This window comes from Leptinotarsa decemlineata, unplaced genomic scaffold (genome assembly GCF_025532065.1).
Source record: "Leptinotarsa decemlineata unplaced genomic scaffold, Ldec_3_MD MMD2_tig00026294_RagTag_RagTag, whole genome shotgun sequence".
NCBI classification, from domain to species: Eukaryota; Metazoa; Arthropoda; class Insecta; order Coleoptera; family Chrysomelidae; genus Leptinotarsa; species Leptinotarsa decemlineata.
The window spans coordinates 4,303,768-4,328,929 of NW_027412674.1; the positions used below are offsets into that span (position 1 = coordinate 4,303,768).

Below are 25,162 nucleotides of genomic sequence, written 5' to 3' on the forward strand. Positions count from 1 at the left end.
GAGGTTTAGGTAATTTAAGTAGTCTCAATTATGGTTACCTGTAGTATATAAATATTAGTGTAAGAAGTAACTTGAAGTATTCAATCACTTGATGAAGCTACTGTGACGCGAAACTTGTTATGATATATATTTTTCACATAAAGTTTGTGGAGATCAAATCGTGAGGTGTAGTTTGTATGTTTGTGGCTCTTTCACGCCTAAACGACTCGACGGATTTAGATGAAACTTTCAATAAAGACAGCTTATACATCAGAATAACATATAGGCTACAATTCACAGAGATTTTGTGTTATTTTGGTTATAATATAACGATAAGTATTGAGTAAGTCGAAAAAATTCTTTCTCCCTGAAAGCTATCTTGGCGTGCACTGCCTATACTGTTGAATGAAAGTTGGCGATAGCATATATGTACCTCCTATGTGGTAGCCCCTATATGCAAAATACTGAGCCGTAAATACAAATGAATTAGATACTTTTTACAATGCACATTTCAGAATATCTGTCAAATTCTTACGAAAATTGGGACAACTGTAATTTTGAGTATTCAATATAGATAATTTTTTTCTTTTACGAATGGACGAATTATTTAAAAAGTGATCACCATAAGATTGTCTTGGCGCAACGCAGTGAGCCATTACACATCGCGTATACTGTAAGACGACAGGAGGACGATGCGCGGGGGTAGAGAGGCGGTCTAAGCAATGAAGCGCTATCGCCGAGAATGCGACCCGAACACGCAGAAATATAAATAACTAGCTGTTGTCCGCTTCTATATCAACGTAGAGCTGAAGCTACTGAACCTAGAATCTTAAAATATGCAGGCAGGATCTTTGTATGGCGTAAACAAGCATCAAGAAAGGGAATCAGGTATTTTCACCCCCAAGGAGCAAAATAGGGGTTCAAAGATTGCGTTGAATTTCGTCAGTTTCGAAGGTGGAAACCTGAAGTTTTGGATTGAAAAAAAAAATTTTAACTATTTGTTTGGGATGATCTGTCACGAAATTTAATGTTACAAACCAGATTCTACACGGACGAAACCGCGGCAACAACATCTTCATTCAGGAGGTTGAGCAATGTGGCCCATATCCCATTCTAGTCGCCACTGTGGTATACTTCTGTAATCTACCAGAAATGAAGCTTCTATATAGATTGCTACTCCTTCAAAGAATGTCTACGGCACACTGACTAATTGACAATTCGCTGACAGTAAGATTAATCACAGAAGAAACTTTTTTCCTCATCATCATCTGTTCTCAATTTCAAGTTGAAAACACAAAATGAAATTGTGGACGGATTTGTTACTGGAAAAGTCGAGTATTCAGAAAAATTAAGCATACTGTTAGTAGATGTGAGTGAAGAGCATGGTAAGCGATTCCACCAAGATATTAAGGAGACGGAAAAAAGGTACCAGGAAAGATGGGGTGTCTTGATGATGGCATACCTTCCAGATGCTTCATACAGACAAAAATATACCAAATGGAGTCTCACTGAGAAAAAGGAATGTGTTCAGTGCCTACCACTGAATTTATTCCAGATGAAAGAATTATACGCAATTATGAATCTGAAAAAAATAGTCTTTTATCTTTCATTTTGAGACGTTGTTCAACATATGTACCTAAATTTTCAGAAAACGTAATGTACTATGACAACACCAAAGTCATTTTCGAATTCAGCACATCCTAGAACATAAGAATTATGCAAAGAAAACAAAACAGCTTTGAATATTTTTTCGCAGACTTCTGTTATTTCTTTGGCATACTCAATCACATGCTCTCTTATAAAATTCAACAAGCTACAATTGATATAAAGTTACAATAAAATACTTGCATCACCACTGTATAAATTGTGTTACTCTTTCAGTATCTTTTTCAAAAATCAGTTTCAACTTCACTGTCATTCATACATTTATTCCAACTTTGAGTGAATGTTGGGGAGCTTATCTGATCCAGTATTAACAAGTGAATATCCACTCCAGTGATCTGAATAGCGCAGTAGCATTTTCGAAAGAGTGAAGGATACATCTTGGAATGTTTGCAAAAGCTTGGGACTGGGCAACTCCCATTCCAGAAAATTAGATTATGTGTATGGGGCCATAGGCGCACAGCCCTGTTATCTTCATACAAAAAATGTAGGAAACTTCGAAATGGAGACAACTTGATAATAAACTCTTCAAAAATATGTGGAAATCATGCACACAAGTTTCTTTCGAATTCAAACTGGAAGAAAACGCTCATTTGAGACATCTGTTTTCAAATATGTATATGAAAATTCCAGTTTGAAAAATCATGAGGATACATCGTATAGCAGTCTTATGAATTCCATTGAATTCCATAACGAAGCTTTGGAGTAAAAACTGAATAGGTAAAAATGATTTTTGTGTAATTTCATGTTCATATTTTGTTTGAAAAAAAGTGCTTTCCCATATTTTTGAAAGTTTTTCACATCATTGGTATGAAGATGGAGAAGAATAAATGCAAGAAACGTTTTCCCAAAAATGTGAAATGATACTTCATTGTGAAATTCTCACTAAACACTTCATAAAACCAGGTAACCTGATTTTCGTGAGGCTGCTACGGATAGTGTTTCCGGATCTGAAGCAGGTTCTGATGTTGTACTTGGGCTCAATTCTTCTTATCCTTTCCGATAATCCTCTGAAGTAGGGAAGTGCAAGCACTGCTAGTGACGGTTTCTCTTCCTTGCGAGGTTTCTGCTGTCTTTTAGCCAAAGTCTCTTCCACCATCGCTTTGGAGTAGCCATTCCGTAACCAGCCCGAAAGCACGGTCTTGATGATTCCTTTTTCAGTCGATTGATGGTGGTTTGATTCGTGGTTCAGATGCTGTCCAGTGTGTGGGTTTTCGGTATACAGTAACGTTTTTTGTGAATATCTCACAATGAATTGTTATGATTCATGGATTTTCATCAATGCAGAGCGCAATCATAACAGTTCTACTTACTGGGCTCATTTAACAAATTTTTTTATTTCATAATTTGAAAGTTTATGTTTCAAATAGTACATCTGCAAAAAATCTGAATTTTCACTCTTTATCTTCCCCCTCAAATTAATTGTTGAATGTGGTGTTCACCAAAACGGGGCGTGGTCAAGCTTGATGTCACATCAGTCGACTCGGCGACAAGGGAGTGCTGACGGATACGCAGCCGTATGCTAAAGCCGTAGAAAGCAAGTTGTGTGTTGTATACTGCAGTGTGTCAACTGCGTGAATATGAGTAGTGATAAAAAATTACGTTACAAGTATTGCATCGTTCCTAAATACAATAATTCTTCGGTAACTGTACCAGACAAAATTTTTATTTTACTATTACGAAAGTTATGGCAGCGCGCTATGCGGAGGACCGACTTTGTATCTGTCAAGGGGATGTATTTTGCTGCGAAGATCATTTTAATGTAACTATGAATGATAATGATTAATAAAAAAAATACTTTACTTTGAGCACTACTTTGAATTTTAGGTTGAAAGACTCAGAAAATTACACGTATATCAATACCATGAAAGTGGAAAACATTATATTGAAATCAGACATAATTCCGCATATATTTGATTGCCAGATTGATAGACCGACGGCCAATACATCTAAAGCACCGTTTGTTCAAAAAAAGGAAAAACAAATTTTGTTGAATACTTGTAATGAAGATATGACTGAAAATAAAATCATGTGTGATGAAGCAGGTACACAGGAAAAGACCTTTGATGTTGGAATTCAAGTTAATAAACAGGTTTTTCGAAGATCAAAAGCTAAACAGACCGTAAATATTATATACCACCGAAAAAGAAATAGTTCTAAAAATATAGAAAATACAGAAAGTATTGGAAAAAATTACTACTAAGTTCCCCCGAGGACAGTGAGAGTTTGAGTACATCACATATCACATCAGCAGATTCTTTTATTTTATATTTACCCTCCATTGCAAATACTAACTGACGCCACTGATCTGTTCTTGAGACTATATTGCAAACGTTGTGAAACGTCCTCCAAGAGAATGAGCTGCTACGTAAATCCATTTCCCTTGACGGTAGTAACCGCTAACTGAAAAACTATGGGATGACGCAGAATCATATCGATAGTGGTTCATACTGATACTGAATAATTCGTGTTATCTGTTTAGTCAGATATTTTTTTGGGCTACGGAGTACGTATTATTCAAGCGAAGAACAATTTGTTGTAGTTAAATTATTGAACATCAGTTTAGAATTAATTTAATTTGGGATTGAATCAATCATAACTGCATCACGAACTCTAGCGTAGATATTAACGTCGTTTGGAATATTTTAAATATGCCATGATGAAACCTCTGGTAATCTGAGTCACGCGAAATAATCTTTTCTTAAAATTTTTGATGAGAAAGACAATAAATAGTATTGCATCACTTGTCTCTGAGAGGGCTCTAAAAACTTTTTTTCAAATATAAAGATGCAGCTTGTAATAACTCGTTTAATAGATATTTCGATTGTCTCTCTAATACTTTATCACTCTTGGAAATCGAATTAGGTGTTTCCGATTAATCAGAAGTTTCTGAGAATCCACAAACAAACTATAAATATCATAATTTCAAGAAAAAATATCAGTTCATTTCAATAATTGTTGAAAATTTTTATCATTCACCCCCTGACAATAATGAAGTCTATTTACACATTTCTTTCTTACATTATGAAATATTTCAGGAGTGAAATGTGCCTGAAATGAATTATGATTGTGTACTCAGATATCCCGTTTTTCTTCAAACACATCTAGAGGCTTCATATCAGGTGATCTAGTGGGCTCATCAGATGGATAACGTTCGATTTGGAAAATTTTCAAATTTAAATGGAATACAACCAACACTAGGTTTCGGCTAGACGAGGTATCTCTTCATTACGACGAGCTCTTTTGAAAGAGGCTAGATGACAGTCATCCAATTCACTGGGTAGCTGAACGCCTGCGATTTTCAAGATAATTGGTGAAATCTAAAGTTCACATTTCATAATCGCAGTCTGCTCCAGAGCTCATGGTCATAATAAATAATAATAATAATGATAATAAGACCTTGGCTTATCAAAGCGCCTGACTTTCGCTTCCCTCATCATGGCTTGCCAGGATGGTGTCTTCAATACCTCAGTCTACCGCAGTCACGTGATGGGTATATCATACGTATCTTACCAGAGGAACAAACAAATTTGTTCAACCGATAATGAGCAAGTCAGTAGGCCAGAAAAGTCATCAATTTTTGGGTCCAAGGGCTTTCAACACTCTTCCTGATGAAATAAAAATTCAACAATCAATATCAAAATTCAAAAGAGAGTTGAAAACATATCATGTATATCAGAGGAACCGGAAAGCGATCTACCAAATAATTGAAAAAAATTGAAAAATAACATCTTACAGCAAAAGTAGTACACAAATATATAGAATATTTTCTATGTACCCCGGTTTCATTCGTTCTGTTCGACTGTTGATTCTTTTGTAAAAGTTTCAGTTTGGATCTAATTACACCTTCTCCATCAAATTTGATTATTAACAACATATTAATAGATATTTCAATACATTTTATTTCATGATTGAGATATTTCAATGTCATTGTGAAAATGTAATATTTCAATTATTATTATTATTTATGTGTTATTTTTAATGTTATTATCTGTCATATTTATGTGATCACGCACAAGTCACTTCTGTGACTTTTGTGATATTGTCTGTTTGTTCAACTAAATTCTCTATCAAATGTATATAATGATATATCTGTGAATAAACATTATTATTATTATTATTATTTTTTTTTTTTTCCACCGTAGTGTGCGCTGGTCAGGCCCTATCCCCCGAAGCCCCGATACATTCGGGAGGGCGCGCCAGCATAATCAACCAATGACCACTACCCACGCCGTGGGGTAAGTGATCATTGGGTCCGAGAATCGTGTGCCCTGAGCAAACGCAGTGAGCCAAGAATGACAGCCTTCTGCATCTGTGCGGCTAAGATTTCTGCCTTAGTGCGGCAAGCCGGTATGATTTTGAGATTTGAGAGTAGAGAAGACATCATTCCACCAAGGACTCCAATAATCAGAACGACCATCTTGACAGAGTGATCTGGATAGAGTCTGCGGAGTTCGAAGAGAAAATCTCGATATTTTATCCGTTTTTCCTCCTCTTTTCTGACGATATTCGTCTCGCCAGGAGCTGAAAACTCCACGACAAATATCGTTTTGGCCTGGTGGTCGAGAAGGACTACATCAGGCTTATTAGCTTGTATGAGCCTGAGGATGGGGAACGAATAGTTCCAATAAATTCGGCACTTCTCGTTCCCCACAACGGATTCAATATCCCCCGGAGCGTAAGGCAACACCGGTGTCTCGTCAATACCGTAAGAGTGCCGTAGATGGTAATATAGCACTCTTAGGGCCGCGTTATGTCGATGGATATAGGCCGAGACCGCATATGCTGGACATGCTGATAGTAAGTGCATTAGAGTCTCGGGCGCCTCGCGGCAGGCCCTGCACCTTGTGTCAGGAACCTCTATACCCATCACGCGACTGCGGTAGACTAAGGTGTTGAAGACACCATCCTGGCAAGCCATGATGAACCCCTCAGTTTCCGACTTCAGCCCACTCGACCTGAGAAAAGCGAACGTCAGGCGCTTTGATAAGCCAAGGTCTTCAATATTATTGAAGAAGACCCCATGCATTGGCTCATCCCTGTGTCTCCACAGAAGTAAGGTAATCTCTGCGGCTTTTATCTGAGCTTTTTGCTGAACGGGTTCCAACTCGGTGACAGAGTTATAGTAACCTCGTTCAGAGTCGAAAACTATACCGAGTTCATTATTATTATTATTATTATTATTATTTTTTTTTTTTTTTTTCTTTCACCGTAGTGTGCGCTGGTCAGGCCCTATCCCCCGAAGCCCCGACACATTCGGGAGGGCGCGCCAGTATAATCAACCAATGACCACTCCCCACACCGTGGGGTAAGTGATCATTGGGTCCGAGAATCATGTGCCCTGAGCAAACGCAGTGAGCCAAGAATGACAGCCTTCTGCATCTGTGCGGCTAAGATTTCTGCCTTAGTGCGGCAAGCCGGTATGATTTTTAGATTCGAGAGTAGAGAAGACATCATTCCACCAAGGACTCCAACAATCAGAACGACCATCTTGACAGAGTGATCTGGATAGAGTCTGCGGAGTTCGAAGAGAAAATCTCGATATTTTATCCGTTTTTCCTCCTCTTTTCTGACGATATTCGTCTCGCCAGGAGCTGAAAACTCCACGACAAATATCCTTTTGGTCTGGTGGTCGAGAAGGACTACATCAGGCTTATTAGCTTGTATGAGCCTGAGGGTGGGGAACGAATAGTTCCAATAAATTCGGCACTTCTCGTTCCCCACAACGGATTCAATATCCCCCGGAGCGTAGGGCAACACCGGTGTCTCGTCAATACCGTAAGAGTGCCGTAGATGGTAATATAGCACTCTTAGGGCCGCGTTATGTCGATGGATATAGGCCGAGACCGCATATGCTGGACATGCTGATAGCAAGTGCATTAGGGTCTCAGGCGCCTCGCGGCAGGCCCTGCACCTTGTGTCAGGAACCTCTATACCCATCACGCGACTGCGGTAGACTAAGGTGTTGAAGACACCATCCTGGCAAGCCATAATGAACCCCTCAGTTTCCGACTTCAGCCCACTCGACCTGAGAAAAGCGAACGTCAGGCGCTTTGATAAGCCAAGGTCTTCAATGTTATTGAAGAAGACCCCATGCATTGGCTTATCCCTGTGTCTCCGCAGAAGTAAGGTGGTCTCTGCGGCTTTTATCTGAGCTTTTTGCTGAACGGGTTCCAACTCGGTGACAGAGTTGTAGTCACCTCGTTCAGAGTCGAAAACTATACCGAGTTCATCAGCTGCTCGAGCAGCTGCCCTAAGGAGAAATGCTCCAATTTCCAAATTATTATTATTATTATTATTATTATTATTATTATTATATCGGTTCCTGACACAAGGTGCAGAGCCTGTTGCGAGGCATCCGAAACCCTAATGCACTTGCTATCAGCATGTCCAGCATATACGGTGTCGGCCTATATTCATCGACATAACGTGGCCCTGAGAGTGCTATATTACCATTTACGGCACTCTTACGGTATTGACGAGATATCGGTGTTGCCCTACACTTCGGGAGATATTGAATCCATTGTGTGGAATGAGAATTGCCAAATTTACTGAAACTATCCTTTTCCCACCCTCAGGCTCATACAAGCTAATAAGCCTGATTTAGTCCTTCTCGATAATAGTAGATAACCAGAGCAAGACGATAGGTTAGGTTAGGTTAGGTCCAAAGTGAGTGGGTCTACTCGACCTTCCACCGTAACCAGCAAGGTTTTATTGTGGCTCACTTCTCTTCACACTCGACCAAATAAACCTAGCTTCTCAACGAAGCCGATTAGTTTGTATGGTGAGTGGTCTTTCAGGTCAGATGGTAAAGTACAGATCTGTCGAATTATAAGAACCTGATTTGGTCCCCAACGGGACAGGTACAAAGTATATGCTCTACTGTTTCATCATTTTCCAAACAGAGGCGACACACACTGTCTTCCGACAGTCCAAGTCTATGCACATGGTGATTCAAACGACAGTGACCAGTAAGAAGGCCTGTTAGACATCGTAGTTCATCCCTACTGTAGGGAATCCAATCTCCCAATCATGGAAGATTTTGCCAGAAGTCCATAAATCTTCTTGCCATCAAGGTGTTCAAGCCCAAATCGATGCCAATGACAGGTTCTGGTCTGATGAAGCCGCTTGCGCAGCACCCTTCTTTGCAAGAGAGTCGGCAACTTCATAACCTTCCAGGCCAGTTGGCCAGGAATCCAGACCAGAGACAATCTGTTAAGTCTTCATATCGATAAGAGTCGTTTTGGGCAATTTGCTACCAATTTAGACGTTGCTTGGTAGGAGCCAAGAGCTTCCAACGCCGTTTGACTGTTGGAGAATATTTTTATTGACTCCTGTATGAGGATGGATTTATCCAATCTCTCCGCACACAATTCATTAGCGTAAATTTCAGCTTGAAATACAGTCGCATAAGTTCCTAGGCAGGTAGATATCTCTGTCCTGGGTCTGCGACTAAAAACACCTGCACCAGAACCGGAAGGTTTTTTTGGAACATCTGTGAACCAACAACCATCTGCTCTTAATACTTCCTTCTCCCGGAGGATCCAGTCCTCTCTACTCAGGAATAGTACTCTATAAGACAGTTGACAGTTGGAGGCATGAAGTTAGAGGTCATTTCCAGAATGCTGTGATTTCCAACGTCGACCAGCAGTCTGTTGCACTCTGCATTTAATTTATTTGTGCAATTGGCAATGTGCACAAGTCTAGCCTCTTTCTCCAGAAAAATGTGGAGAGGAGGTAGATCTAGAAGGATCTTCATGGCCGCTGACAGTGTGGTACTGATGGCATCAGTAATAGCCAGACAAGCCTGTCTCTCCACGAAGCTCTCTGACTTACAGATGGCTTGTATAATAAATTCATCAAGCGTTTTCATACTAACGTATAAAGTGTACTGAAAATCTCGTAATAAAGTATTACCTGAATATACTCTGTAATGAACTTGTTAATCAAACTTCATTATTGTCATAACGTGAATGATCACCAATTTGAACATTAACTGGACTGAATTGAAGTTAGATATTTTTTCTTGAAATTTTGATATTCATTGTTTGCTTGTAACTCGTCAAATCCAAATAATAACTACTAATTACTCAGGAACGGCTGATCCAATGTCCAAAAATGACAAAAATGTTGGATGGGGAACTGAACTGACTCTCAAACGAGTCATATAACAAGACCCTCCATTCTAATTTAGCCAGTGTAACAATAATGGTGATCCAAAAGAGATTTTTCAAACAGTATTCAAAAATGAAAATGATGCAAATGTTTGGCAATGAATTTATTGTGGTTTATTGTGTAACAACCTGGAGCAGCACAAAGATTTATCAGGGTTTGTTAACACACTTACAAGAAGTAGGTGGTTCATGATAGAGTCTAATTGCACAGATAGATTTTCAAAAAAAAAATCTTTTATATATAGAACATATTTATACTATGTAGTTATTATATAGATAAATAAAGAGGTTAATTAAAGAAAAACTTGCAAAATATCAAGAATTGTTTCTAGATTGTTTTGTGTTTGAATAAGCTGGCTTGTGGCTCTTGCCCAAAACTGTATATATGCCAAACAGGGAGAATATTTTCCCAAAGAATTGAAGAGCATAGAAAAAAAATTCGAAATAAAAGTCTGTAGCACCATCTCGGATATTATCGAAGACGATGTGGTAGCAATCGAAGTGCTCGCGTTGTTCTCAACACAGTTTATGTGTATACCGCAGTAGTAGACGAAACGTCAGGCATACAAACCTGCAAACCACGGCCAAAAAATCCAAAAATAGCTTCATCACAAATATTGTTTCTCTTATCGAAAAGTACTGAAGATTATACTCTTCACTTAAATTTTGTTCGGCCTCGATGTTTCGTTTCGTTCAGAAGTTAAGGAGCGGGGGAACTATTCACGTCCGCATTGTCAATCATATCAGTCTCAGTTAGTCCCAACATAATTTAAATTAAAATTAAGGTGATTGTGAATGAAATGAATGGAAAGTATTCTTGACATTTTGGTTACTTTGATAATGATTTCAATGAAATCAATATTCACCATCTACATCATCTACAAGTGTCGTGTACTCTGATTGGGAAAAATAAAACGGTGACCGCTTTCTTTTAACATTTATTTATGTATGGCCAGCAACATGACCTCGACAAACCAAAGATAAATCTGTCTCTCAGTATAATGTCTATAACTGCTTCTTCACATTTGTAATTCACAGTCAAATTCCTCACTCTGTGGGATTTTAAACGAAGCAAAAAACTTACATCTTGTCACAAAAAGACTCAGATACCTTAGAATATTCGTCGGATATTTCCGAAAGTTTCTTATACGTTTTGTTTTCAGTTGAACTTGGCAATCACAAATTGTACATCAACTTGTACGCATCTTCATCCAGAGCATTGAGTAAAAGTGCTTTCTGCTTGCGTTCACCAAGTAGTAATTATCTAGCCGTCGTTTACATATTCTTCCCCAGTCACTATCTTGAGCATTGAATTCTCGTATTTGTTCATAATATGATGGATTCTGCATTTTGGAATCTTCAGCAAATGTTTTTTCAATTCCTTCAGATTTGTGGGCTCTGACACTTATTTTAAAGTGTAACATTACTCGTCGCCAGTTGTCGTGTACTCTTATTGCGGAAAATATAACGGTGACCGCTTTCTTTAAACATTTATTTATGTATGGCCAGCAATATGACCTCGAATCGCATTCGGGTTTTTTATACTCTGTCAATTTTTGTAAATTTCTGCCATGACTTTCATTTTTGATTCAGAATAACGAAAGACAAGACTAGATCCTCATAACTTCGATATCATGTGAAAAAGATGATAATACTAGAAAGTCGATCAGTACAAATTTCATTGGTTTTTATGAAAGTGAAACTTATTCACTTCAAAGACTTCATAGCTGTTATGAGTCAATCTTTCTATCGAATACATTTCCAGATATCATCACGGATTGCTGACCCAACAATTTGTTAGTCTTATTGATCATTACTTCAATTTCATCTATCAACCCCAAACCTGCAAGAGAAATACAAATCTGTTTTTTTTACCAGAAGTTATATCGTAGAATGCTTTAATATGTCAAGGAACAAGTAAAATGGTGAGAAAGAAAAGTTTTGGGCTTTCTAACTTTTGTTTTGTTTTGTCACAAAAAAAAACTGATTTCAACAACTACACCCGATTCAAAACTATATACAACTGTTCATTGAAGGAAGCAAAAAAGACAGCTTATGATCGATATATTACTTTAGCTGAAAACAAATAGAAAGCTGGGAGATAATAAACTTTGAAAGAAACAAATATCTAATCTTACGACTGACGATTTTAATGATTTTTATTGTCAATATTGCTGTTGACATAATAAAGTCCTTACCATTTGTTACGCCCAGTGAACTTCTAAATTTCAAAAATTTTTCAGCCGCTTGCGATTCATTTTAGTTGTCATCGGTAACACCTCAAGAAGTAACGCATGCCATAAAATCTCTGAAGCAAACTAAAAGCCTTGATATTCATGAACTCAGCTCCCAAATAATAACAGATACTAGTGACATTATTCCAGTTCCACTCACTGATCTGATGAACTCAATCATCATATCAGGAATATTTCCAGATTGTTTGTTTGAAGGTGGTTGACAATGTTTCGTGGTGTATTTCATCAGTTCGGACTTCCATTGTCTAATATAATATAAATTGATTTGAAATTCCTGAAAAAAAATTGAAAAAATTAACCGAAAATAACAATTTTATTAAACAAAAAAAACTAAAATCACAAAGAAATAACATACAAGCAACAACCAAAAAAATGAAAAATTTAAATATTAATAAAAGCTGAAAATTAAAAAATATCATTTACAAAAACTGAAAATTGAAAATTAAAAGATTCCAAACCAAGTTACGTCACGACGTTTCGATTGTTAGTATCAACAATCGTCTTCGGGTGATAACTGAACTTATTCCCCTCCCCCTCCATGCCCCCTACCGGGTTGAGTGCCCTGAAGTAGAAGTTCCCCCCCCCAGCTATTTAGCGAGGAGAACCTACTACCCCACTCCATCCACCCCCGCTCTCCGAGCGGTCGTCAACTTACTGATGGGCACTTCAGCAAGATTGAGATCTGACCTCTTTTGATCGAAAGTCAGTCTTTGGGTGCTATTCTTTCGCGATCGGTACTGGACTTATTCCTCCGAGATCCGACTATTTAAAGGCCATTCGAGTACTTTCACCTATCCCCTCTTTCCTCTCTCCGCTTCATTGGTTTTAGCGGGAGATGACCGTTTGGCGGGAATTGGTCGTTTTTCGCTTGATTAGAATTTTCCATATGTTACGTATCTCTACGCTAGCTTGTTGGAAAACATTTACGCGGCTTCTTTTAATTTTTTTTTCAGGAATTTACAATCAATTTATATTATATTAGACAATGGAAGTCGGAACTGATGAAATTTCCAGATTGCTTTAAACTTTCCAAAATAACACCTTTCTTCAAAAAAGGTGACAGAAATAATATCAACAACTACCGTGTTATTTCAGGGATGAGTGGCGGGGGATCACTTTCTCTCTCTTATGGGTGTTTGACAGTCCCCCGGTGCAGACCACACGGCACTCACCCAGTAAAGTTATCGGTCAACCACCCAATCCCGCACCTGCGGGTAACAGGCGTTGGCCGGTTTCAAGCTAGATGTGTGGGAGAGGTGTCTCGCAAGTGCCCTCGGCGGTTACTCATCCAACGCTGGAAAGGTAGCTTTCCTAACATGAGTGCCCCTTGGGGTAACGTAAGGGTATGCGGTGCAGACCACACGGCGTACACCCAAAAGTTGTTGATGAACCGCCCTATCCCGTACCTACACGGGTAATGAGTGCGACATCTTCGACATATGATGTGTGGTAGAGGATGCTCGTGAGAGTCCTCGACGGTTACTCATCAAACGTTGGAAAGGGAACTTTTCTAACATGAGTTCTAGGGGGGAGGTGAGTGCCCGCTCGCGGCTGGAGGCTAGTGAGCCTCATCTCCAACTGGCGTTGGCCTCTTAGGGGCAGCGGCTCCGCTAGCGGGTAAAGGGATACAGGGTTGCGGTAATCCATTCATGGGTGCATTGCAGCCCCATTCTGAGGCACTGGACGGCTTATGCTGTTCCGTGATCCTCGCCTGCTTCTGTACGGATCCGAGCGTTCGAGGTGTCGGGGCTCGCGGTCCTTCCGGGCTCTAGTATCCGAGTCTAGTCTTATAGGGCACCAAGGCAGACGCTTGAGGTGTCGGACCCCGGTTGGACGGAGCTACTAGTATCCGAGTTTAGGACCCCGACCGGCCACTTCCGGGACCATATTCCCAATTGATTTGGCATGGTTGGCGGGGGCAGGTGTGCGACGCGAGCACTCCCTGGCGAAAGAAGAGCTTAGTTAACTTGTACGAACGTTCGGTCGAACGCTGCCGATGGTCCTGTCTCTTGGTTAGCCACACTAAGTAGATGCAAGGAAGCAATTCCGGGTTCGGTGAGCGGGAGGAAGCCCTGCGAAATCCTGTTGGTGTGGGGTGAGGGGCGGTACCCGCAAGGATTTCCCGAAAATTCACCCCTCCACACCCGATCGCATCCAACGCCAGGGTGCGTCTGGGGGGCCTAACCGGCCCCCTAGGCCCCCCGGTGCGGTCGTAACTATGACATCTCAGTTTTTGCGGAATTAATAGAAAAAATTTTGAATGAACGATTGAAGTATTATTTTGAGTCAAATAATTTGTTTACTAACACTCTATATGGTTTTCGACCAAATCGCTCTACAGCTCTCGCTGTCATGGGATGGAAGCGGCTATCTCCTTGTGTGACCTTTCCAAGGCTTTTGATTGCGTGTCACATAATATATTGCTTGAAAAATTAAACTACTACGGGGTTAGGGGGGTACTACCCAATCTGATACAATCCTCTTAGAAAAACCACTTTCAAGCGGTAACTATTGGAAATTACTTATCTGATTTGAAACACAATGAGCATGGTGGTCCTCAAGGGTCAGTATTAGGACCGTTATTGTTTATAGTATACACTAATGACTTGAGTAACTATTTGGTTCCGGTGAAAACTTATTCGTTTGCAGATAATATAACGTTCATATATTCTGGCAAACTGAGATCAGATCTGCACAGAACTCAAGAAGACTGAGAGACTTAGATAGTAAATCCGAAAACTGATTTGCAGCCAGTAAACTCAAACTTAATAGCGGTAAATCATAGTATCTTTATCTTTCGTCAATGAATGCCATAGAAACTCATTCTGTAAATTTACTAGGAGTAACTTTCTTTATTTCATTCACACATAAGTTACGCTACTATTCTTTGGGGTGGTTCATAGGATTCTCTCTTAATTTTTCGTTCACAGAAAAAAGCTGTCAGGATCTTGTCATGTGTCAGCTATCTGGAACACTGCCAACTTTTTTTTTTAAAAACAGAATAATGCCTTTACCGTGTTTGTACATTTTCCATGTTCTAACAGAGATTCACAAAAACTCCTCGATGCTCACCAAGCAATTGGACATACTTAGCTATGCTGCCAGATAAGCAGATAACCTGAGATCAAACAGTATTCGCCAAACCAAATCACTACATTATTATCTCTAGAATATAACTATCTAAATTGAAATCATTAAGACTACTTTCATTCAAAATAAGGATAAAAAACTTACTTTTGACGCATTGTTTTTATTTCACTGAGAAATATATTGAACATTTCAGACTTTGTAGGGAATACAATTCGTCTCGCCCAATTTTCCAATCTTATGTAACTTTCTATGGTTTTTTAACTATCGTTTCTTGTTCTAATATTATTTTCAAAAATTACATTATATTACACTATAGGTTATATTCTAACAATGATTATTCTACGGTATTGTTTTTTTAATATGACATGCTACAAACAAATTTGTATTGTAATGTAGTCAAATAAATATATTCCATTTTATTCTACTACTCAATGTTTATACAGAAAATGTGAGAATCTTCTATAGAAAAGAAAACAGTAATTGATTTCGAAATGAACTCTTCACAAAGAGGTGCAGATTATGCAAACGAGTAATTCCCAGACACAAACTGAAAGGAAAATTTCTCTCGAAACATTCCTTATGGATTTGATTCAGACATCATTCTCAGGATTGCTACACAATGTCATTTATGAAAGAGGTAAAAACTCACTTACATGGAACATTGTCATTCTCAAAGGTGAACATCAATGTTTTGGAATGAGACCATTGTCTCATTACCTCTTCAGTATCAATCTGGATAACATTACAAGATCAAGCTCTCAATCCATTCATAAAATTACGACCTTATATCACGAATGAGTTGAATCTACTCATGACATTCATTCGCAAATTTGATTCAACCGTAGCCGTGGGAAAGGAGTATATTTTTAGAAGAGATGACATGAGTAAATTCAAGTAATTCATGACATAAGGTCGTTATTCAATCAGTGGATTGAGTATTCTATTTTGTTATGTTATGTAAGTTGGTGCTGGAGAGGCAATAAGTGTCTCATTCTAAAACATTGATGTCCACCATTGAGGATGACAGTGTTCCACTGAAATTTCTTTCAAATACGATCTTGTGTAACAATCCTGTTAAAGATATTTGAATCAAGTCCATAATGAATGTGTGCAGTACAAACTGAACAGAAAAACGTTCTTTTTGTATAACTCAATGTTCGCATAAAAGTAGTTGTTTTGAAAGTATTTTTATTTCGTGTGATTCAATGTTTGATTGAAACATGAACATTAACAGTTAGTTTCCTATCTGATAGGTAGATAGATAGATAGATCTTTATTGTCTAAAATGGAATACAATTTGTCAACAAAGGGTCATGTTTGTAGATACATAGAATGTTAAAAATATATGAACTGTTGTTTTTTTAAAGACTCCATAGTATTCACAAAAATACAGTGAATATTAAAAATGACAGACAAAAAACACAATAAAAACATCAAAGATAAGATAAAAAGAAATGTTATCAATAAAAAAAAAACACGATTTTAATATTACTTGAGATAAATCGTAATATACATCGTGGTATACCGAAAGACTAGAATTTGTATGCGAAATACTGTTCCAAACTGTAGAAGAACTTTCCCAACCCAAGGTTCTTTACTGATTTTCTGAATCCTTCAAGTTCATTAATTGATATAATATGTTTTGGTAGATGATTACATATTTGTCTACTTCTATAGATTTGAGACTGGCTGATCGAAGACCATGTGGGCAGCGGTAGGGCTTTCAAACTTTTCTTTGTGTTTGTGAAGTAAGCAAAGGGTTTCTAGAATGAATATTTCATTCACTACACTACTGCGTGACTACACTAGTCACGCATCTTCAATTTGAATATTATTCTCAAAACTGTTTTCTGGATAACTAATATACTCTGCATCAAAATCTGGCTGCCTGGGCCCCAGAAAGGAATTCCATACCGGAGATGAATCTCCATAAGTGAATAGTATACATTTATTGCTGCTGAAAATCCGAGTTCACGAAATATGACATTTTTGGCAAAGCAACCAGAAGATAATTTTTTTTAGCACTAATTTACTGTCAATGAATATACCAAGAAATTCAGTTACAGGCTCACTTTCAGTCATATGTTCACCTAATATTACTTGTTCTTAGTCCCACTTGAACGTTATCAGATTTGTTTTAGAATCATTCAGCGATAGCATATTGGATTCACACAATTTTTTTTATTTTTTCTGAATCTAACTGGACAAACCGAGTCAAAGTATCAGGATCTTTATTACACCAAAATACCGTAGTGTCATCCGCAAACAAGGTGAATACTACAGATATATCAAGTTTTGCCATATCGTTAATATACAGGGAGTAACTAAATAAGTGTAAAACATTTAAGGAGGTGATTCCTTATCGAAAAAAAGATAGGATTTTTCAATATAAAGAAATGTCATTGGAGCATCCCTTGTTAAGATACAGCCCCTCAAAGGGGGGTACATAAAATTTGTATAATATTTTTTTTCACAAGCACTAAAAAAATTACAATATTGAAATTAACGTGACGTTTTTTTTCTACAAAAAAGACACTTACTCATAAATTTATTTGGTTTACTCCATGGTTGTAAGGGGTGGAAAACGCAACCCCTAAAGTTTATTTCCAATGTAACTTTATGTCTTATTATTTGTTTACCATATAAAAATTCATTTCCGATAGCCTGTTTCATTATTAACAAAAAATGTCTCCTGGGTTTTTTGCCCTAAATAAACCAGTTCGCAGCAAAAAATTATTTTAGAAACAACTACAGAGATACATCGTTATAAATGCGAAAATACGAAACTAATCTAACTAGTAGGTCGCTATTAGCGATAGTGACAATTGAATTGGTATGACGCTATCAGTTTGTGAATTTTCGAAATTGAATTAATACTAATTGTGTGTTGTTGTTCTGTTCTTAATTTGTTACTTCACTAATTCACTTGTTATTAAAATGGCATACACAAATGAGGAAATGGCTGATATGCATTACGTTTACGGTCTGTCGCAGGGGAATGGGTTAGAAGCTTCTAGAAGATATGCTGAAATGTATCCTCAACAGCAGCATCCTTCACATAGAATTTTTGCTCGACTTCATCAACGATTAAAAGAATATGGTTCATTCGATAAAAGAACGCAGGATTGTGGTCGCCATCGAGAAGTACGAACACCACAGCTAGGGAAGTAGTACTTAATTTGATTGAAGAACAACCTACCACCAGTACTAGAAAGATTGCTTTCCAGCTAAATGTTGATAATGGTATTTCGAATTTTAAAGGAACAACTCTTACACCCTCACCATCTGCAACGAGTACAGGCACTGTTACCGCGAGACTTTCCGAACCGTCTTGAATTTTGCAATTGGATGCTGGAAATGATTAGAAGAAATTGTAACTTTCTGAAAACGATAGAATTCACAGACGAATGTAGTTCTTCCCAGAACAAGATTATTAATTTTCATAATTACCACATATTCCACATATATTCATACCATACCATTCATACCATCAAGAAGAGTTTTCTCCTAACGTGGGCTCGGAGTTATTGGGAATGATTCAGCTGGGCCTCATTTTCTACCTCTTCGATTAAATGGTGGGGCATACGTTCAATTTTTAAGAGAAGTGCATCCAGTACTGCTGGAGGAAGTTCCTTTGGGCATCAGAAGGGATATGTTTTTTATGCATGATGGGGCTCCCGCCCATTTTAGTCAAGTAGCACGTCAGCATTCAACCGAAACATAATATGCAAATATGTGGATAGGTCAAGGAGGACCACAGAACTAGCGTGCTCGATCCCCGGATCTCAATCCTCTCGATTTCTCTATTTGGGACCATTCACAGCATTTGGTTTATCGTACTCCTGTTCGCGATGTGTGCAGGGTAATCAGAGAGACTCCAGGAATATTTGAGCGAATACGTGGCTCAATGCGCCGACGTCTAGACGCATGCGTACTGTCTGAAGGTAGACATATTGAATATTTACTATGATTTCTACATGTTGTGTGTTTTGTTAATAATAAATAAGTTTTGTTTATTACCCTTTGATCGTTTAATGCAGGTACTAACTACAAAATAACAATAAATCCATTTCGCATTCATGACGATGTATCTCTGTAGTTGTTCGTAAAATAAGTTTCTGCTGCGAACTGGTTCATTTTGGGCAAAAAACTCAAGAGACATTTTTTGTTTAGAATGAAACAGGCTATCGAATATAATGGTAAACAAATAATAAGACGAAAAGTTACATTGGAAATAGATTTTAGGGGTTGCGTTTTCCACCCCTTCACAACCATGGGGTAAACCAAATAAATTACTGGCTAAGTGTCTTTTTGGTAGTACAAAACGTCAGGTTAAGTTCAATATTGTAACTTGTAACTTTTTCAGTGCTTGTGAAAAAATTTGTTATACAAATTTTATGTGAGTTTCTTTATATGAAAGATCCTATCTTTTTTTCGATGAGGAATCACCTTCTTGAATGTTTTACACTTATTCAGTTACACCCTGTATAGCAAGGATAAAATTGGGACTAGGACTGACCCCTGAGAAACTGCGCGTACAATTCTTCACTATCAGAAGTGTTGTTAATATAAGTTGTTGTTGATATGAGTATTTTCTAACTACACATCGACTGAATGACTTTTCTAATGAATTTTGTTCATGGCTTCCTAGCATTCTTGCAGATGGTTATTTACAAGTTCAATCAACATAAGTAACAGTTAATCAGGTACAATTTGTATAGAAAATTATTTTGTTGGAACGGTTTCATGATAAGATGGGGAGAAAATCACGATTAGCTCATGAATCGGAGACTTCCAAATGATTAATGGGTTGGTAAACTTACTTGTTTACAAAAATTAGGATTTAGAGAAAAAAAATGATAATCAGATAATATAAAAGTGCATCAATAATTGATTCTTTGTTTGTTTGAAGGTGATTGACAATGTTTCATGATGAATTTCACTAGTTCGGACTTCCATTGTCTACTATATAAAATGTTTGTTTGTTACAGTGAGTGGCGCACATCTATCATATCCTCCTTTGAAATTGGGAACTCCGATGGTATTACTTTTTTGTCTACTTCCTCGACTCGGTGAGTAACTAATTATTCTAGTGGAAAGGTATTTTTTTTTCCAAAATTAGACTACCTATTAGGTGTACCTAGCATCTTACAGTTCTCACTTTTATATTCGTCACGTGATTTCTAGTTTTTGAATTTCAAGTTTAGTGATGTTATAAATAATCAGAGTATCGAAAAACCATAATATTCTTTTAGTTGGCATTCCGACTGAAGAGGAGTTATCCGAATATGAGTATCTGATAAATCAATTGTTCAAATGGATAAACAAAAAATATTTCCAAAGTTTAAACTTGTGAATGAAAAAATCCAATAAATCCTAACTTATTCGCCATGACAATTCCAATATGTCCTGAAGCGTAAGACAAGGTCAATACTGCAGTTATACCGGAAATGGTTTGAATTACTCCACTGGTCTCATTATGTTAATATACAGTGTGACCCATTTTTAATGGAAACACCCCCTTGAAATTTGAAGTTGTAAATCGATTTTAATAATTTTTTTTAAATGTCAAGTACCAAAAGGTCTACCTTGGGACAAAATTTGAAATGTGTATCAAAGTTTCAGGGCATACTACGATATTTTTTCTTGGTCGAAAATCGGGATTTTTTATTAGCGATTTTTTTATTGAAAAAATCACTACGCCACTGGATTCAAAATGTCTTTAAATAAGTGTGACCAAAATTTCAAGAGAAAAATATTCGTTATTAACAAAGTTATGTCAACTCAAAAATTCGAAAACTCACAAAGCTAACAGTGACAATATATCATTTTTTATGATTTCAACAATAAAGTGCCGCCAGATGAAAAAAAAACAAATAGCGTAAATATTTTTAACGAAAATAACGGAATTACATTAACACAATTCAACTAACAATGAAGCAAAACATTTTAATAAACGTAACTAATAACTAATTATTGAAATGTTTCGATTCAGTGCAACAATTAATTCTAACTCATATTCTAGTAGCCTCTACTAATCCACCACGTATTTCGATACATGTGTCGTAGCGCTTACGAATGTTTCTGATTACGTTCCTTAGTTCTTGAGGGCTAATATCTGCACATACCTGTCGAATTCTTGCACAAAATTTATTTCTATCTCTTGAGCATATGAAATATAACATAACGTTACTCTGGATCCAAAATGGGGGACTCTCAGGGATGGTGGAATATAATATCTTCTTTTATGACTTCAATCATCTCCTGATGCTGATAACATGATTAATGAGATGTGGGACGGGAAATACTATTTTCGTTCTAGTTAGAAAATAGTGTTTTCAGGAGATTCATTTCACGCCAAAGGGCACAAAATGTACTTATCAAGAAATCTCTTCGCTCATTTGTCATTTCACAGCATCGGTTTCGATAACAGTTGATGTCGGTTGCAAAATTTTCTTGTTTGTAATGTTCTTTGTTTTGATAAGAAGTTGGTTCTTATGAAATCAAGAGGCTGATACTTTTCTGTAAAGTTATTAATTGTCACAGGTTAATAGGATCCCTTTCAAAATAAAAAAAGAATACAATATATAATTATTTCAAGATACATTCAATATTGTGTGGGCTTAACGATTCTACCACTCCTCGTTTGGTAATGACTGGAACTTGAGTTCGAGGCAGACATTGATTCATCAGAACACATATTACTATCTTGACTTGTTCCTTTCATATAATTTGTTTTTCACCCCTTCCAATGAGAAGTGAGGTATCAATATTTCTTTAACTACTGAAAGCAAAGATCTCAGTTTTCTTCCTATGAGAAGTTCACTAGGAGAAGATATGTCCTGTTTTGTGGTTGTAATATAATTCAATACCACAATGAATAGGTCCTTCTTATCTTCAATAGATTCACGCAAAAAACATTTCTAACGGTAAACCGTGAGTTACGAAAATGTTTTTCAAAGTTGAAATGACAGCTGTCGCTGTTTTACTCATCACTATGTTGACTACTGCAAACTTACTAAAATAATCAACCGAAACCAACAAGTTTGAGTTATTCAAAGACATGAAATCAATGCCCAGTTTCCACCATGGATATCCTTTGATTTCAAGATGCGTTAGAGTCTGTCTTTGATTACTTCTTGCATATTTTTGACACCATTTTCTCGATGTCATCTGTTAATGTCGGATAATATATTGAATCTTGGCTCGTTTTTTGCATGAAACGATTCCTTGATGTGATTGATGAATCACTCCTAGCAGTTCATCTTTCAAACAAAATGTCATGTTGAAAAAAAATATAGTTTCTTATTGGCCAAAATTTTTTGACATCATTTGGTACCCTACTTTTGTGATCAAGCCAACCCTGTCGCACAAAAAAAATCAATTTTTGTAATAATTCGTCTTCTGAAATAACTTTTTGCAACATTTTCTCATTCTCTCCTTCAATAGCTAGAATAGAGAATACTTTGAGGTTATTTTCCAAATACTCCACCATGAGGAAGTCAGAAGTGGAGTCTCTGCTACATACATTTCTTTCCCTGGCACATATTTTGAAGTAAATTAATATCTGAGAAGTTGAACGTTGAACGCTGAATTCGAGGAGATAATTCATCTAAAGGCTTTTTTAATAACCCAAGTAATGGTCGATGGTCCGATTCTATGATAAAGGCTTGTCCAAATAGATAGTAATGGAACCTTCCACATCCGTAGACCAAGGCTAATAATTCCTTTTCAATATAATTGTAGTTTTTTTGAGTATCAGTCAGTGACACTGATGCGAAGTCGATTAGTTTATTATCTTGAAATATACAAGCACCAAGCCCATAGGGACTTGCATCCACAGATAACACGGTTTCCTTTGATGGATCAAAATAAGACAAAGTGGTTGCAGACCACACGAGACGTTTGAGTTTATCAAAGCACTTTTGTTCATTTTCAGTCCAAATCCCCACGATTCTAGCACTTAGTGATTTTCTAAGTTGATTGGTCTCTTGAAAAAGATTAGGTAAGAGTTTTGACAGGTAAGTGATCATTCCAAGAAATCTTTGAAGTTCTTCCTTGTTTCTGGGTGAGTGCATTTCTTGGATAGATTTAGTCTTAGTAGGATCAACTGTTATTCCTTCTTCACTAATGATGTTTCCAAAATATTGAATTTTATTAACACGAAATTTTGATTTTTCCCTATTCAAAGTTGAGCCACTATCTTTGATTTCAGTGATAACTATTTTCAAATTCAAGTTGTGTTCTTCCAAAGTTCTACCGAAAACTAAAATATCGTCTATGTACACGATTGTGCCACTGATACCATCTAATATTCCGTGAATATATTTTTGGAAAATCTCTGGAGCTAATGAAATTCCGTATGGTAACCTTAAGTACCGAAATCTACCGTAGCATGTTGTAATGGTGCACAACAAAGAGCTTTCATAAGTTAAAAGCACTTGAAGAAATGCTTGGGAAGCATGCAAGAGCGTGAAATATTTGGCTTGAGCCAAATGGGAAAACAAAATTTCCTGGTCGGTATCTAGAATTTCTCACGTTTGATATACAGATATACAGGGTCCATACAGATACGTACATCACCATTTGGTTTTGGCACCACTACTATTGGATGTACCCAATCAGTTGGTTCATTACCAAGTACAATTATATTATAATGATAATAATAATAATAATATCGTTCATTATGCATAAAAATACATTTATACATGAAGGGAAAAGGGTTAGCCAAAGGCTATCTTCCACATCTCCCAAAAATTATTCAGTGAGTTTAAGAAAATAATTATAAACATACTTATTTACTATCATAACAATAAAGAAGAAGAGAAAAAAATAATGCATCAAATAGTTGCTAATAACTCTTAAAATTCTTAACATGATCTTGACAATTTAACAATTTCATTGCACTACCATACATTGAATTTTAAATTCAATTTTTTTTAAATTAGCACTGGCCAGTAAGCATCTGTGATTTTATTTCTTTCCTAAATTGATGAATAGTATGATTTAAAAGGGGTAAAATTCCAATCAGATAAGAAGGGGCTATATAAGAAAAACATCCTTGAAATTTGTAAGTACGGTGCCTAGGTATGTTGAATGAGTTAATTCTCAAATTGACCATATGTATGTCAGAATGCCTGCTTAATAAACCATATAAATAACTAGGTGTTTTAGTTTGAATCAACTTAAACAAAAACATTTTTATCAAATATTGGACTCTGTACCTCACATTCAGCTCCTTCATTTTTAACAAAAATGGGGTGACATGTTCACCATATGGTATACAGCATACGAATCGCATGCAAGCATTTTATATACGTTGTAACTTCTGTTTGTTATATTGCGGCAAAAAATGGTAATACACCGAATAACAATACTCGATATAGGGGTAAATAAGAGTTTCAACTAATCTGAGTTTCATTTCTTCTAATAACTGATACTTGGATTCATATAGCGATTTGCGTTTGAAAAATGATACTTTGAAAATGTTTGTCACATGTTCATGGAAAGACAAAGAGCTATATGGTTACGCCAAGATTTTCAGCACTGTCTACCCAGTCAATATCTGCGTTATCGAGAATGAGCCTAAAGCTACACTGAGTTTCTACTATTTGTCTTTGAGACCCTATGCATAAGGCCAAAGTGTTATTTGGATTGATTTTCAGTCCATGATTCTCCGAGTATAGACATTTTTTGTGCAAATCTGTGTTTATATTGGCCACGCAACTTTCTATATCGGTGTTATGAGAAGACAAATATAACTGTATATCATCTGCGTATAGATGTTCTTGACAATGTGATGAGAAAGTTGGTTAATCAAAACTGAAACATCAAGGGTCCTAAAATACTTCCCTGCGGTATACCTGAAATTGTTTCTTTTAGGGATGACCATGAGTAATTATCCAGTTTGACCCTAGTTCATTTTAGTTTATCATTAGTTCATCTAGTTTATTTTTGACCTTCGATTTCAAGGCCATGGCAATTTTATGCGGTGCACTCACG

General features: G+C 37.0%; 1 protein-coding gene across 1 annotated transcript in view; it reads left to right on the forward strand.

Annotated features, from left to right (window-relative positions):
• LOC111511978 (CD276 antigen homolog) overlaps positions 1 to 25,162 on the forward strand; it is a 179,731-nt gene that overhangs the window by 151,042 nt on the left and 3,527 nt on the right. The window contains exon 6 of the mRNA XM_074180194.1: positions 20,152 to 20,232. Within this exon, the coding sequence (XP_074036295.1) occupies positions 20,152 to 20,232 (81 nt within the window). The remainder of the gene's footprint in view (positions 1 to 20,151; positions 20,233 to 25,162) is intronic.